At 43.8% G+C, this 16,332-nt stretch overlaps 1 protein-coding gene across 3 annotated transcripts in view; it reads right to left on the reverse strand.

Annotated features, from left to right (window-relative positions):
• TTK (TTK protein kinase) overlaps window positions 1–16,059 on the reverse strand; it is a 67,822-nt gene extending 51,763 nt beyond the window's left edge. The window contains exons 1-2 of one of the 3 annotated variants that reach the window (XM_077306019.1): window positions 15,918–16,059; window positions 1,002–1,143 (exon numbers count right to left, since the gene is read on the reverse strand). In XM_077306019.1, coding sequence (XP_077162134.1) covers window positions 1,002–1,143 — 142 coding nt within the window. In that variant the 5' untranslated portion in view covers window positions 15,918–16,059. The other 2 variants (XM_077306029.1, XM_077306039.1) reach the window with 2 other exon arrangements.
• Between the last annotated feature and the right edge of the window lie 273 nt (window positions 16,060–16,332).

The raw sequence follows: 16,332 nt of genomic DNA on the forward strand, positions 1-16,332 counted from the left end.
CTAATTCAAGCCGGGCCTGGGAAGGGGCCCAGCCAGCAGCAGTCATGCATAAACAGGGATTAGCCCTGCTGCCATTCAAGCACTGACCTGGCCTCTCACCCCACCTCCTGCGCACAATTGGTTTTATATAACTGGTTAATACGCCATGACAAATTCAGAGTACAGTAGCACTTTTAAGACCAACAATGATTTATTCAGGGCATGAGCATTCGAGTGCAAGCACTCTTCGTCAGACTATGATCTCCTTACATGACAGGGAATATATAGCAAAAATCAATTCTGTTACATCAGTAGACTGTGTCACAACCAAATACAGCCAATGAGAATCCTTTGTCAAAACAGCCAATCAATCCTCTGAATTCAGTGTAGTTTACAAAAACACAAGGATAGACCAAACTGCCTGTTATCAGTGATCAAAGGCTCTCACCTCCCCATATACTACTTGCTCCATCCATCTCCATACAACTGTGAGACATTCCTGCCAGGGAATTGCTGGTAACTATCCCAAGGCTAGGGAGTCAAGCGTTTTTTGGCATAACATGAGTGAACTGAAGGAACACACATATCCTCCTCCACATACGTTTCAATCCCCACCCTCAGGAAATAGCTTGCCAGTTCAAACATAGAAGGAAACCCTATGGTCATATTGGTCCTTCAAACCAAAGTTGTAAATCAAACCAAATTGAACAATGGTTTTCCAGTTCTGGTTCGGACAGCAATCTATAGGTTCACCACAAACCAAGAGAGAGTAGAATTACCGTTCATGAGGAGAAAAAGGAACATGTGAGACCAAGGCTGATTTAGGAAATCATCATGGTTTGTATTTACATCTAAAATGTTCTACAGAGGTGGTATTAGAGTTGTTTTTTGCATTTAATAAAAGCAAATGTAATCAATTCACTATTTCACTTGAAATTTTAAGGCATATAAAAGCAGGAAATATACGTTCAAGTCATATCAGTTACTTAGTTCATAAATATACGGAACAAAATACTACATACCTGTTGTATCAGCTGATATCTTGGTAAAATTAAGCTCATCTGTAACAGTGTCCTCATTTTTGTATTTACTTTTCAAGTCTCTAACTCTGCTCAAAATAGAAGCTACAAACAGCTCTCTTTTATTTAATTCATCTTCTTCCATCTTAAAAAGAGATAAAAGGGAAAAAATAAAGTTTATGAGAGTTTTGTTCTGCAAAAATTTACAATTCATATCTAAACATTCACATAAAAAGGGTAACTTTAGGAATGCAATGAAAGCGCTTGAAAAAGTAGTCTTGTGTTTTTCTTAATGCTATCATGAGGTACTGTCATTTGCCTAAAAGGATATGATCCCAAGTTGCTATCCTAAATTGGCCACATTTAGGCATATTGACCAAGGTAACCCTGTCACAGAGAAAGTTGCACCTATCTGTAACTGTTGCTCATTAACTGGTCATCTGTACAGGCACAAATTGGGACCGTGTGCATTTTGACCATATTTCCAAAGTGCCCCTCCTCCCTCCAGCACTTTCTCTCCAACAGCATGATTGCGAGGAGGGGCTCTACTCCCTCAATTCTCTCCATGCCACTGATGGAGACCCCAAGAAACTAAGTTTTCAGACAGTTCAGCAGGGCAGGAGGTAGGGATGTGTGCCTGCACAGAAGACCACTGATGAACAAAAATTACAGGTAAGGGCAACTGTATCTTCATCATCATGGCTTCTGTGCAGTCCCACAGTGAGAGATTAGCAAGATCACTGAGTGAAGGAGGTGGGTGTGACACTCTTAAAGAAAGAAACCATGAAGGACCACTCTCCCGATTTGTTTAGTGTCCTGTACTGATATTCACCCAGAATTGTCTCTACAAATGTCTGCACAAGCTCTCTACAAGTGTCCCAACCAAAATACATGCAGAAACGTAACAAAGAGAACTCTGCTGGAGGTAGCTGTGATATGTAAAGTGGGACTGAACAGCCATGACCTCAAGACAATATACGATAGCCTGTACTAATACACAAGCAGACAAAGCAAGAAAAGTCACATTCACGGAATCTAAGGAGTGCACAGGCTTTTTGGCATCAGAAACAAATGTGAGGGTAGCATTGTGCAATATGAGGACTGAAAGACCATTCCTAGTAAAGGATCCTGGCCAGAGCATCAGGCACCCTAACCTTGGGAACTTCATGAATGGAAGGGGACATGGGTTAGAACCCACACTGGGTTTCTTTCCACAGCTGGAAGTACTGAATACTAAAAAAAAACTATTCTAAATGGTGCACCATGGAAGTGCAAAGAATCGAATGAGGAGTTATACCTCTGTTTGTAATACTTTTGGAAGATGAAAATTTAGAGCTTATTCTTCACTAGAATAATAATGATGACAAAAAAAAACTTTGGGGAGAAAGAAGTCTCCTCAACTACAAGAATGAGATGAGGAAAAAACACAACAGTAAAGGAGATCCTCTCTTTACAGTAGCAAAAAGAGAACTGAGAACTAGTCATGTGAAGAAGCACTCCTAATCGACTAGAATGCTTTGGAAATATTTTCTGTGGTTGACCTAACCACACACAGTCTCAATGTGGAACTGTGCAGAAGCCACAACAATAAAACAAGATTTGTCAAGGCCTGGTGACATTTATAAAGAGGCACTGGGAGAAGTCATCAAGAAATATGGGCTGTGGTGTCACCAATATATGGATGATATATATTACCTTCCTTTTCCACCTAATTCCAAGGATGCTACTCATGCTCTGAACTGGTCTTTGGAGTCAGTACTAGACTGGATGAATGAACAAGTCGAAACTTAAACCTTGCCAGACACAGGTTCTCTGGGTTAGTAGGAAGTCAGACAAGGGACTTCAGTTCTTTCCTGTCTTGGATAGGCTCATATACTTGAAAAGCCAGATCTGCAACAGCTGTCATCTTAGCAATCAGGTGACTGCAGTGACTCAGAGCACTTTTGCCCAGCTTTGGCAGGTGCATCAGCTGTACCCTTTCCTGATTTGGTCAGACCTAGATTAGACTATGGCACTGTACTCTGCGGGTCCTTCTGAGTACATCAGGAATCAAGGAGGCACCCGGCCCACTTACTTTTGATCTTCAGGAGGTGGTTGACGAGAGTTTCATTTAAGATTGCATTTGACATTTTGACTTATTTAGTTTTTATTTATTGGTAGTCCTAATTGATTTTAAATTGTGGTCCTTTATGTGCATTTTTAGAACTGTTTTATTTACAAGGTAAGCCACCTTGAACTCTGCAAGTGGCTGATATATATTTAATTGTGATTTTAAATGAGTAAAAGGTTAATCATCAACAAGAAATTTTTAAAAGTGCAATACTTTTTATGTTCCCAGTCAGCCAGTCAAACAGCTTTTCAGAGGACATGACACAATAATACATGCATGTACCAGTTTGCTGGCACAACAGCAAGTTAGCAGTCTTCTTATGACATATCAAGATGTGAATAGAAGTTGCAACAGTCCCATCTGTTGAAACAGTAAGGCCACCCGAAAGACTTGTCCCATTTCTCTCTGCACAATCCACTCCTCAGACAACTGGAAAGATTTTACAGCTAGCTAGAAACTTAGAAGATATTTTGGTAGGAAAATTTGTAATGTTTAACATTAGAGTCTTCTATAGTAATCTCAACTAAAACAAAATATAACAAAACAATTCACAAAAATCAATATTCTACCTGATCTTTTCCCTAGTTCTATCAATTGAGTACAGTTTAGTGCTTCTTTCTGTAGCATGTGGTATTAAAGCATCTGAACTGTTTTATTTTACTTTCAGTGATAAAGGTTTAACTATCATAGAGCTTGTCGTGAGACCTAGCATGATGTAGTCGTTAAGAGAGGTGGACTTTAATCTGGAGAACTGGGTTTAATTCCCAATTCCTCTACATGCAGCCATCTGGGTGACCTTAGACAAGTCAGTTCTCTCATCCCCCCTACCTCAAAGGATGTCCACTGTGGAGAGAGGACAGGAATGGTGTTTGTAAGCTGCAGGGAGTGAAAAGCAGAGTATAAAAACCCAGTTCTTCTTCTGTTACTCTCTGATTGCAGCATGTTATTTATTTTATTTATTATATTTATATACCGCCCTCCCCGAAGTCTCAGGGCGGTTTACATAGGAACAAAGAACAATACATAAAACAGTCTATAAACGAGTGAATACCTTACAATAATAATACTAATAGTTGTAACCATATAACAATATAACAGTTGGATGAAGTGGGTTAAATTTGATTGATACAACAGGGATGGTACATTTGTGGATTAATGCATGTGAGAATGTGACTCAAGTGTATTTACAAAATCAGTTCAGCCTTATGTTTCTTGAATTAAGATATAGCTTGATTTACATTTCAGGCGGTAAAACATGTTTACATTATTAGTAATTATAGTAATAGTGATACATTCTTTACAAGCTTTACTCAGATGCTAAAAGGTAAAGGTATCCCCTGTGCAAGCACCGAGTCATGTCTGACCCTTGGGGTGACGCCTTCTAGCGTTTTCATGGCAGACTCAATATGGGGTGGTTTGCCAGTGCCTTCCCCAGTCATTACCGTTTACCCCCCAGCAAGCTGGGTACTCATTTTACCGACCTCGGAAGGATGGAAGGCTGAGTCAACCTTGAGCCGGCTGCTGGGATTGAACTCCCAGCCTCATGGGCAAAGCTTTCAGACGGCTGCCTTACCACTCTGCGCCACAAGAGACTCTTACTCAGATGCTAGAGGTACCTATAAAAAAATTAAAAGTTGTGAGAATCTGATTCTCACATAAGTTTTAAGTGAAAGCATCAGGCCAGGGATTCCCCGCTAGGGATCCAAAGACCCCTGGGGGTCCACAGCCCTTGCTCTCCTGCGTTAATGGACTTGACCACAAGCTAGGGAACTAGCCATTTCCATTGCTCCCCCTCCAGAACATGAGTCCTCCTATGGTTTCCAGGACTGAGAAGGAACAAAGCCTGCATGCCTAATCCCACTTTAATACACACACCCCTCTCAGAGACCTCAATGGATGGGCTATGGATGTAAAAATCAAAGGGAGAGGAGTTAATTGTGGTGTGGGGGTTCAGGATGTCTTCTCAGCTCCTGCCCTTCTTTCTAGAGAGGCAGAGCCATCATAGTAAGGCAGTGAGAGAAAGTAAAAGGAGGGTTAAGATGGTGATGGCACGGAAGGGGGGCATGGCCAACTGACATAACTTTTGGGGCTCCTCAAAGACTGAAAAATTGTTTTGGGGCTTCTCCATGGTTAAAAGTTTGAAAAAGATTGCTTTAGACCGTAAAACACTATGGTTTTTGAAGTTTGAAAGAGTGAGAAGTATTGATACCCCCCCTTGGGGCTACTGCAAGGGGGGAAGGGGACGGAGGAGGAACAAGATATATCAATAACTATCAGATGGTGGGGTGAAGGGAAAGGATATTGGGACATCCCTCTGTCTCCCCAAGATGTCCTCCTGACTCAGAGGGTGAAGCTGTGGTTTTCCAGGAGGCGTCATATAGCTGCAGGCAAGCCCAGCTGGTTCTTTGGGGAGGACTGTCTAAATAATGGGTCCACAGGCAAGGAGAGTATCCATACTTGACCCGCTTCCTCTCCTGAGTAGGATAGTGTATCCCATTCCTTTGGAGAGATTAAGGGAAAGAAAGCAAGCCTCCTCTCGCATGACCTCCCGCACACACACACAGACAGTGAAATATGAAGCTCCCATAGTAGAAAAGAGCAAAAGTCTACAAGCACCTTAAAGACGGACAGAACTTGTGGCAGGACAGGAGCTGTTGTGAGTCACTGCTCCCTTCTTCAGAGACAGCTCCCGCGAAAGTCAGACGGTGCTGTTTGGCTAGATGCAATTTCAGCCGATCCTCCACACATCTAGCCAGATTCTCTAGGGGTGCTGACATATGGTCATTCATTAACAGAAATAGCTGGGAGTCATCTGCTTATTGATGACAACCCAGTCTGAAACTCCAGTTCAACTCGGCAAGGGGACACATAATCATAACTTATAAAAAGCTTAGTCCTCCTGATGATGTCCCAAGCCTCTAACTGGCTCGCATTTGGGGGCATGCCCCCAATGGAGTGATGGCACTTCCCCACTGATGGCCAATCAGAGGCTCTTCGCTCCACCACACCTATGCTGCACTCCTCAGTCTCTGGGTGACCAGGAGACTGGGAAAAGCCGTCTGGCTGTGCTCTGCCACACCAGCCCACCATACCGACCTGCCCCACTGACAGGCCCTCCCTGGTTAACAGGAGCCCTTCTACCTTTCCTCTGTCTTTCTAAGGACCGTTTTCTACTAGTAGATATATATGTACATGTAGAACTTAATTTGACACACCCATTCCCAAATGTAGAGAAATCTGCCTTGGGTTTTACCATGCTAAAAACATTAGTATTATCTATAAGCTTGGTTACTACACTGGTCACCCCCAATTAAAAATAATTTATGAACAAATTAAATACCACCAGTCTCAATCCTTGTGGAACCCATTCTCAATTGAGTGAACAATGTATTTGTACTCCCTGCTACCTGTCACTGCAAATAACAAAATTTTATTCAGAATTACACTAAATTTCTAAGATACTTCCTCTCTGAAACACTCCATAATTGAATTAAAGTAGGGCTGTAGATTGGTGATAGATTTTAACTGTATCAATCTGTGCCTTAAAATATTGTTTCACCATTAGAGCACTATAACATGATTTGTTATAGTGGATTTTTTAAACTTCATTTTAATCTTGCCTTTGTCCTTAGAGAGAACTGAGAGCAATATAATGTTCTCCTTTGCTCCATTTAATCTTCTCCCCAAGCCCATGACTGGCCTAAAATCACATAGCAAGCTTCCATGGCAATGTAAAAAATCAAACCTAGGTCTCCAGATCCTAGGGTGATACTCTAACCACTATATCATACTGACTTTTTACATTCTAGCATTTTTAACAACCCTTCTCCTCCAATCAATATGGTAATGACTACACAGTGGTACACACTTAGTGATATGTGGAAGTATTGCAAGGGAATGTAAATCACCAGGCCCCATCATATTACTCTCAGGGTTTAACCATATCAGGACTTGGTAACATAGTTAATTTACTCATGTTTAGTCATGCCCCAGTTTACTCATGCCCATACTCACCATAAAAGTTGGTAGGGGTTTGCCAATATATAACTAAATTCATCTCCTTCCTGTTGCCAAAACATTGATAAAATACTTGTTTCCAGTTTCATGATTTCAAATATTATTTTCAAAAGCTGTAAGATATATGTAAAATTCTATTCGGCTCCGCTCTTATTCATATTGTATATTGAATATCTAATTTGTATATTTAGGGACTTGTAGCACCTGTATTCCAACAGCAAGAAACCCTTTCTTCTAGGTTATGCTGTTATAATTTTAATCCACCAATGAATGGATTCTGCTGTCCTGCATGTCAGAGGACACAGAATGGAAAATATAAAAAGTGACCTGATATAGCCAAAGAAGTTATGCAATAAGGCAATGTCAAACTTTTGAATATATTTTTATCCTTTGAAGGCACCCATTGACACTGAGAATGTTTCTGTGACACATTATTTGATTTGATCATCCTTTGAGTTCTGTTTATATTCTTTGCAGAACTTTCTCATCAAATGTCCATTATAATTCAGTTCCCATTATTTTGAATCAAATGATTTACATATATAGACTAAGTTGTATGGGGGGGGACTAATGTCAGAAAACAGAACTGCTAAGGTGAAAACATTTTTAACTGGGAAAAGGTATTTCAAGTATGGATATAGCTTTGGTGACAAACTAGGCTAAGCACAGCTTAGCTCTTTAATGCCAGGAGAATTTGTGAAGCAAAGATTTGCCTGGCACTCCATTTCACACAAGGAGCGTCTGTGAATTATATGCAGACATATTCTTAAGGGCAGATGCATATCAGCTTTTCTGCTTTATATAAGGCAGAGCTACAGGGATTGCTTCATTCACAACACACCTGAACATATTCACTTTTTAAGAGAGCATATCAAAGATCTAAAAGAGATGGCCATTGAGGGTAAGACATCTAATGCAAAGATTGGGGTGGGGGACTCTCCATCACAACCGTAATACCTGCCGCACCTAAAACTACAAGGGATTATCACACTAGAAAACCAGATCAGGTATAAACCACTGCATATTTTAAAAGTCTATTTGCAATGATGATAAACAGGCTGCATGGCTTTATTTATTAGTTACCAATCACTGATATATAATGGCAATAAATGCTATTTATGCGCTGATTATTTTTTCAGTGTTAGAAATTCTGTGCCAACACATACATCTTCCTTTCATCTTCAGTATGGTGATTCTAAACAAGGAAGATATGGTCTCTCCCAACATGCGATCTACCAACCCTGATGCGTACACCATGACCCGTCTCCACAATTACTTCAGATGTCCAGCAGATTGAAGTTGCTTTATACTGCTTACTCCATTCTTAAGACAAAGATTCTCCCCACACACACACACAAAAACTGAAAAGAAACACCAAGCAACAAAAGGGACATAAACATTAGTGAGTTGGTTGGCAGCCATCAAGAGTGTCTCAATGTATGACTGAGATGTGTATTTCAAGTGTAATTCATAAATATATCCATGCAAAGTTTCCTTGTCTGTAGTGTTCATCTTCCATTCTAAGTATTTACCTGTGGTCTGGGAGGTGTTCAGTGACAATGCTGCATACAAACAAGTGGGATGTTAGGAAACTCTGCTATTGAGAGTAAGAAAGGGAATCCAACTTTATTCTTGTATGTTCCTTTCTCTCTTGGCTGTGCATCATGCAGTTATTTTCCAAGGCCATGAATTATTAATGGGAAAGTGCAAAAAGTGTTCTGTGGATCTTAAAAACTGTGGAGCAGGTCTGCCTCAATAGGCATGCATGCAAAGTTTCAGGAAGTAAAAAGGTTCCAAGGTAGAGGGAGTCCCCCAACCCCAGGTTAAAACATAAATGCATGCATCCTTTTGGAAAAATCTATAGTGGACTTCTATATAATCTTTAACCACTTGGTGAGTGGTAACGTATTTTGCTAAGGCTGTTGTGGGCAGAGAGTAGACGGGGCCGGGTGAGGGCCCAATCGGGAGGCACTTTGCGCCTTCCCATTGGGCCCTCACCTGGACAGGACATGGCAACCCAGGAGTTCTAGCCAGTTCTAGCCCCCAGGGAGTGTCAGCCACAATCCGGTAAGCTGCAGGCTCCGCGGGGGGGGGGGGGGGGGGGGCCCTGGGGCAGCCGCAGCCTTGTTGGGGAGGAGGGGGCCAAGGATAGCTTCCCTGGGCCCGCAGAGCACACCCGTGGCCTCAGTGGAGGGAGGGGGCCAGGAATGTTTTCCCCGGGCCCACGGAGTGCACCCATTGCCTCCCTGGGGCGCTGGGTGTGCTTGGCCTGGAGGGGAGGGCTTTCAAAGCCCATTCTTATGAACAGGCTTTGAGCCCTAGTTTCAGTATAATTTGGGAAAAGCTACTTGCATTTTATTTTACTGTATATCAAATTCTGAAAGGGGATATTGCTTATTCTTCTTCAAGTATTAATGTCAAAGTAGTGGACTCAGCTAATTAATTTTCCTATTTAGACATGCGGTTCCAGAAAATCATCATTGCTTTAATTTTCCATCGAAATGTTTCCATTTCTAAAGATTCAGTGGTACATAAAAATGATAAAAATGGACAGCTGTACTAATAAAATATTACCTTGTAAAAAGTATTTTTCAGAGAGTTGTGCATTGATTAGTAAATGGAAGGGACAAGTGACAAACAAAAAAAATAATCTAAATTTCAATATTATCAATTCATCTGAATGGCTGTGAAGAGTCATAATCATGACCAAACTTAAAATTATCTCAATGGTGGTATACTGTAATAACCAGTTTTATTTGGGGCTAACAGGTGGTGCAAGTGATGCGATGGAGAATAGCAGTGAAACAAAGGAGCACCAATGATGCTACAAAAAGAAATTATGTTGAAACTAGAAGCTGAAGCCCATTGTAGTTGAAAATACAACTGGCACTAGCATGGTGGGAGGGTGGAGTGTAATGGTCTGAGATCTTGGGTTTGGAGGAAGGGAGGGAGGACGGAACGGGGAAAAAGGAAGGGATGGATGGAAGGAAGGAAGGAGAAAAGGGAATGGAAGGCAACCAGGCAAAAGCAGGAGGCCACCTGGGCCACCCGCAACTCACAAAAATGGTGGTGCTTCAGGAAACTAATAGAGTGAGGGGGCTCACAGGCGCGGTGCAAAGGAGGCAAGTTAGGGATGGGGGGGAAGAGGGCACCCGCAAGCAGATCGGGCTGGGGTGCCTAGCGAGGGCACACCAGCCATCTGCCCTCCCCCCTCCACCCACAATGTCAAGTAGCGGTGGAATCTTGGACGATCTGCTCAGGAAGGCAGCACAAAGCAAGTGAGGGATGTTGGGGGGAGGAGGGCCTCATTCCAGGCATATCAGCCTGGCCGCCCCCACCTCCCCGCACAAAGTCAAGTGGCAGCAGTGGGAGGTGTCGGGCGAGGTGGGTAGCAGCCGTGCAGCAATGAAAGCAGGTGGGGGTCACAGGGGTCGGCCTGTGGGGAAGGTGGCAGGGTGATGGGGCAGCGAGGTGGGGGCGCGCAGTCCCTGTATTGGCTGTGTGGGCGACCTTTCTTGTGGAGGCACGGCCACAGCAACATCCCACTGAGGGAGGTGGCAGGCTGGCTGTAGGTCTTGCTCCCCGGCAGCAGTTATGGAGGGCAGCCACTGTAAAGGTCTGGAGTCTGGACCGGGCATCATAGGAGGCTCGTGGGTGCTCTTGGCAGCAGCATGGCTATTCCCTGGGCAGCAACATCTAAGCCAGCATGAGTGGGCAGCTCTTCTTGGCCACCAGCGGTGGAGAGGTGCGCTCCCTGGCAGCGAGGCTCATCTGCAGGCAGGCTACCAGGGAGGGCTATGAGTGTAGGGGCCGGCCCTGATTGGCCCGTATTGGAGCTCAGACACCCCAGACACACTCCTCCCACAGGAGCGTTTCACAAATATAAAGAGGAACTATGGATATGGATAGAAGAATAAGAGTTGCTTTTTATAACCCGCTGTTCACTCCAAAGGAGTCTCAAAGCAGCTTACAGTTATCTTCCCCTTCCTCTCCCCATCACAGACATCCCATGAGGTAGTTGAGGCTGAGAGAGCTTGGACAGAACTGATGTTTGAGAATAGATACATAGGGGGACAAAGGTGTTGTTATTTTTTTTCTCTCATGTTCTCTCAGTATGATATAGCTCCCTGGAATTACATTCTGAACATTTTCCCAAATAGGGAATAGAAAGGAGTGTAAAATCTGATGTCAAGAAAAATAGCATAAGAGAAAGAATTGAAAATCTCTTCTTCCACATTGCTATTTAGTAATGCAAAATGTGTTGGAGATCTTATCATGGATCTTATGGCATCTTGTCTAGTTGGCCATTAAGACACCTATATAGTAAGATATTTTAGACCATGGCTAGAAAATCTGTGACTAGCAAATTGAACCCCACCAACCTAAAGGCACTAAATCATATACACTCTACTATCTCTAGATGCTTTCCAAGATTCCAGTGAACAAAACAAGGCTATAGAACAAAGGAGCCTAACATGTTGGCCAAGAAAGAACTAGACTACATGAAGTGAAAGATATGGAAGCCAGAACTAACATCCTTACCACAGTTCTTCTAAATATTACCATCGGGGTGGCTTTCCGTTGCCCCTTGCCCGACTGGAAACCAGCCAGGGGGGGCTGCGGGGAGACCTTTCCCTAACCCTTCCAAGGCCAATTTTTTAAAATGGGCTTTCTTGCTAGTATTTTTATATTTGTGCACTTGCACTAGAACTTCAAATGGCATAAAGTTAAAGGAAGGAATCAGTAGTAAAGCAAATCACATTGTAACATAAATGTAAATAAACATACAGACCACAGAATCCTCCACAATCTAAGGGAAGGATCTTAAAATAATCCTTTAAAATTAATCCCAAAGAAATAAGATTATGCAGAATTTGTTACAGATTTGTCCTTGTCAAGCAGGGATTTCCCACACTTCCACAGAAGAATTAAGAAACATACAACTATTACACCAACGCTTAGACACAAACCCTAAGTCTCACTCTTGTGGGGGTGAGGGGAAGACTCATCATTTGCAATCACAACAGCATAAAGTTGTACAACGTTTCCCAGTGGCAATCAAGGATTTTGCTTAGTATGTTTGTCTGATTAAATTGGATCATTTCAAAAACAAACCACTCCCTCATAGTCTAATGATGCCAGCATCTTGAACAAATACAGACTTGCAAAAGGTTAGTAGCAAGCAAATCATTAGTGTTCCTTTTGCCTCTCCAAAGCAACATTAGCTTCTCATTCAGAAAGTTACCTACATTTCTTTCAAATCTGCATCTCAAACACTTTTTAGTGCAGATTCAGAGACACATTTCTGTACGAATGACCTACTCAGTAGCATAGCTCAGAAATCCACCAAGTTTCTAGCTCTTCCAAAAGCAGCTAAAGATGAACAGAATCCTGTGTTGTGTTTGACACATTGAAGAGATGTGTAGCCACGGAAAGGGAAGTAAGATTAACCACACTTTTCTCCCCTAAAGATATCTTTCCTAATTTCTCTAATTGCAGGGAGCAAATGGAGGCCACTGACTCATTGAAGGCTTTTTTGCAGGTGCAGTGCTAGGTACCGAAGGAGAAAGGGGCTGCATGTTCCTGGCCATGGCATTTCTGAGGACTGCTGGACAGGGCCTGTGCAGCCTTCCCAGAAGCCAGCCAATCACTAGTCACCCGAGGAACACACCCAGTTGAGGTGGGATAGAGGCACACCTGGGAAGTGCAGGCTTCAGCATGGTCTATTTCCTCAAAATAAAGCCCTGTGACCTAGGCTAATTTTATCACAACTTTTGGCAGTTTCAGTCATTAAGTTGGATCCATTTGGGGAGAGGCTGTACTTCTGTGCCTGCTTCCCTAATTGGTGACTCCCTTAAGGGATTTGGGGGATAGGGAAAGAAGTGTGCCTATCTCAGGGGCAGTTGGATAGCTCCACTCCCAGGTGACAAGAGGTCCACACAGAGGCTTGTGCCCACTGTGGGACCTCTGGCTGGCTACTCCAGGAACCCTCAACAAGCAGGTTCGGGATGAGTTCCATCAGCCAACATGAGGTGCTGCCCAATGCCTGGATCCACGTCCTATGCCATGTCTATGTACTGCAATCAATAAAGCTATGGCCGGTTTCATTCCATTTGTCTTTACAGTGAATGTTACGTTTTGTGTTCGTTTTCCTTTCCCCTCTCATCACTTTCCACTGCCCTTAGGACCACAAAGAAAACAATTTATCTAAAACACCTTCTGTTTGGAATAAGCAAAAAGAAGCTCTTCCACCAGACATGTGCCTGAGACTGACCAAACTCAACAACATCCATAGATCCTCCCCTCAGACATTCATGCCCTGAACCTATCTGACCTCTCTGGCCTATCTAAGTTATTATTCCCGGTGTATTGTTGTTGATTAAGATTCAGAACCACTGTTGGATTATTGCTGATGTTATTTATGACTATGTTATATGCTAGGTCGTTCCATGTATCCCCCTGCAACGTTATATGGAAGGTCAGTATAAAAATGGAAGGAAGGAAGGAGTGCTTAAGACTTCCAAAATTGTCTAGTTGTAAAATTATTATGCACTGTTAGTTTCTACGCATACTGCAGACAAAGTATTTTTAAAGATACTACTTAAACACAACATAATTAATATGCCAAATATGATGTAGCACAAAAGAGTCATATTTTCAGCATTCAATATTGACATGCTGCTAGCCTTGTTGTGACTGTTTCAGTCTGAGTAATACATTCTTTTGTTTATTACAAACTTTGACTTTCCTCTTTTCAAGTTTGTTTTCTAGGCTTCACAGGTGGCAAAAACTAAGAAAATGAACCAAGGTAGCAAAACAGTACATCCATTTGAAATTCAGTATTGGGTATATTTTTATAATTGCCAGTAGAACACCAAGTCATTTATATCTGTAACCATTGTTCATCTTAATAAAAGGGTAAGACGGTGGTGGAAGGAGCTGGTATTAATGCCTACCCACTAATCACGGAGGCTGTCCCATCCCTGATTAGCAGTCCATCCACCAAACGGCAATCAGAAGGGATGCCCCACCCCTTTCAGCCACCCCCTCCAATGTCTTCCACGTGGAAGGAGTGCCAGCCCACTCTACTGCATCACTACCCACAGGTAAGCCCAGCGGTGAGCTGGCTGGGAGGGAAGGATGGGGGCCATGAAACCATGGTCGTGGCCAGGGCGCTTGCCCAGACACAGACTGGGTGGTTGGGGGCCCCATCCCTGGGCTCGCTATTGCCTCTTGGGGTCCTGGTTGAGAAATCTGACAGCCGGTGGGTGAGAGCTGCAAGGGAAGGGGAGAAGCCCTGGCTGGGACTCACCTTCTCACTTCCCCTGACCCCCAGAAGGCACACTGTGGCCTTTCCCAGCCTTGATGAGCTTGTCCAGGGCAGGGGGGGGGAGGTGAGTCCCAGCCGGACATCCCCTTGACCCTGGGCAGGCTCGCCAAGCCCAAGCAAGGCTGAGGGGGAGGGCTGGCTGGGACTGACCTCCTCCCTTCCCAGGACCCCCAGAGTGGCCTTTCCTGCCTCGAGGAGCCTGCCTGTGTTGCGGGGGGGGGGGGGGGAGAGGAGCCAAATCCCCACCAGCACTCCTCTTTGTCCCGGGCAGGCTCGCCAAGTCCCGGAAAGGCTGTGGCACACCTTCTGGAGGGGGGCCTCCCCACAAGCTCTCCTCTTCTCCCCAACAAGGCCCTTCTTACCTGATGAATATAAGTAAAACATTTTCAGTCAGTAGTTCAAGCAATGGAATAAGGTGACTAAGAAGGTGGTGAGCTCCCCAGTACTGGCGGTGCTTGAGCAGCAGTTGGACATTTGGACTAGATTAATCTTGAGGTACCCTCAAACTCTTTATTAGGATAGATTCAAATGGGAAGCTGTGTTGGTCTGAAGTAGCACAATAAAATCAGAGTCCAGTAGCACCTTTAAGACCAACAAAGATTTATTCAGGGCGTGAGCTTTTGAGTGCAAGCACTCTTCGCCAGACTCTGATGAGAGTGCTTGCACTCAAAAGCTCATACCCGGAATAAATCTTTGTTGGTCTTAAAGGTGCTACTGGACTCTTTTATTGTGCTCTTTTTGATGTTTGTAATTTGCATTATAATCATAATCGACTTTAATGGAAAATAGAGTATGAACAAGAAAGAAATAAATGTTGAGTGGGCAAGCACTACATTTTAGTTTACACCTCTGTGCTACTTTTATAACCAATGGTTGTCATTCTAGCCCTCGGGAAGATGACACCCATATGGGACTGATACCACTCAGATTAAAAATAGCGATATAATTCTCAAAATTGCCACACCAGGCCTGACTTACTAACAGGGTTCAACCATTAAAAACAGTATAGCAATTATTCAGCAATGTACACAATATCCAAAAGGGCCACCAGCAAAGTGAACCCACTTTTTGAAAAAATATCATTTTTAAAAAATCCACAGTCATTAATACTGAGCTCACAAGCAAAAACACAAAACAAAAACACTGCTTACCACAGTGCCCCTGACAACGCAGTAGCAACAGCACGGAGCTCTGGTTCAAAAGCTTCCTAACCCACAAATCTCACCGGGAGGTTGATGTGAAAATCGCATTAACCGACACTCGCACGTTGCCCTAAGAGCAGAGAGGCAGACGCAAGCAAATGCACGGCGTTTGGGGGGCACTAACGCAGAGGCGCTCGCCCTTACCTTGGCTGCAGAATGGGCATGCCCCAAGTGCAAACTCTCAGCCTAGGCTGCGACCAAACGAAGACTGCTCTGTTGTGGTCGGGGGGGGGGGGGTTAGGACTCGACAGAAAACTGACCTTCAACACGAGCTGCCTCCCAATTCCCTTCCGCCGCCTCTGCCCGAGCACCTCCGCCTCCCTTGGCTTGAATTATGGCGCGGATCTCGCAGACCGTCCTCTCGCGCGAAGCCCCCGCCGCGGTCTGTCTAAAACGGCGCCTGATTTCTAGGCCTGTGTTTTGACTCAGGCACTGCGTAGAACTTCTAATTGAGGAACGAGATTAAGCCCCCCCCCCCACTCCTTGTTGAAACGTAAAAGGGGATCGCGGCGTGTTGTTTGCTGGGGCTAGGGATGCAAGTGGGCGCAGTCTCCACAGTGGTAAGACGCTGACGAATAGTGTTGTGTAGTCACTCTCGGATAACGTTAGCGTTAATAGGGTAACCATAGTTTGAAAAGCAAAAAAGAGGATGTTTCCCTCCTTCAAGCAACTAAT

This window comes from Paroedura picta, chromosome 1 (genome assembly GCF_049243985.1).
Source record: "Paroedura picta isolate Pp20150507F chromosome 1, Ppicta_v3.0, whole genome shotgun sequence".
Classification (NCBI taxonomy): domain Eukaryota; kingdom Metazoa; phylum Chordata; class Lepidosauria; order Squamata; family Gekkonidae; genus Paroedura; species Paroedura picta.